Below are 847 nucleotides of genomic sequence, written 5' to 3' on the forward strand. Positions count from 1 at the left end.
TTTTCCTTTGTTTGGCTGAGGGGAATTTCAGAATTGTTCTGAGGATGTAGGTGTAGGAAAGAATTATTAGCATCAACGTGGTGATAAGAGTAAACAAAGCTAAAACAAAGCTCATGAGCTCCAAAGTACTTGTGTCTGTGCAGGAGATTTGCAGCAAAGGAGCAGAGTCACAAGTAAAGTGGTCAATGATGTTGGAGTCACAGAAATCTAGCTCCAAACCCATGACCAGTGGTGGAAAAATGACCAAGAAACCAGCCAGCCAAGAGCTGATGATGAGCTGGTAGCAGATCCTGTTAGTGATGATGGTTGTGTAGTGCAGGGGCTTGCAGATAGCCACGTAGCGATCATAGGACATAGCAGCCAGGAGAAAAAACTCTGTTGAGCCAAGGAAGATAAGGAAAAATAACTGAACAGCACAAGCATTGTAGGAAATAGACTTGTCCCCAGTTAAGATGCTGATCAGAAACCTAGGGTTACAGACAGAAGTAAATGAAATCTCTAAGAGTGAGAAATTCCTGAGGAAGAAATACATGGGGGTCTTCAGGTGGGAATCCAGCAAGGTGAGTGTGATGATGGTTAAATTTCCAGTGATGCTCAGCATGTAGGTGAGAAACAGAAAAAAGAAAATCACAACTTGGAGCTCTGGATCATCTGTCAGGCCCAAGAGGATGAAGTCTGTCACTGATGTCCTATTTCTCATTTCTGATGATTGCTTTATAGCAAATCTTATTGACAACCTCAACATAGGAACAAGGAAATACAAGATACAAGTCAAGCAAAAACTTCTGTTTATATTTTTTTAAGTCCTATTGTGTTTTGACATGAAGTACTTGAAAACTGGCATTGG

The 847-nt window shown here is 41.1% G+C and overlaps 1 protein-coding gene across 1 annotated transcript; it reads right to left on the reverse strand.

Moving 5' to 3' along the window:
- Positions 1-4: 4 nt before the first annotated feature.
- On the reverse strand, positions 5-745 carry LOC103728279 (olfactory receptor 6C76; the record flags this gene model as incomplete). The annotated part of the gene is made up of 1 exon (XM_008826355.2): positions 5-745. A coding segment is annotated over exon 1 (741 nt), but the record flags the coding sequence as incomplete, so codon positions are not given.
- Positions 746-847: the final 102 nt, after the last annotated feature.

Source organism: Nannospalax galili, unplaced genomic scaffold (assembly GCF_000622305.1).
Source record: "Nannospalax galili isolate Female #2095 unplaced genomic scaffold, S.galili_v1.0 C48283221, whole genome shotgun sequence".
NCBI classification, from domain to species: domain Eukaryota; kingdom Metazoa; phylum Chordata; class Mammalia; order Rodentia; family Spalacidae; genus Nannospalax; species Nannospalax galili.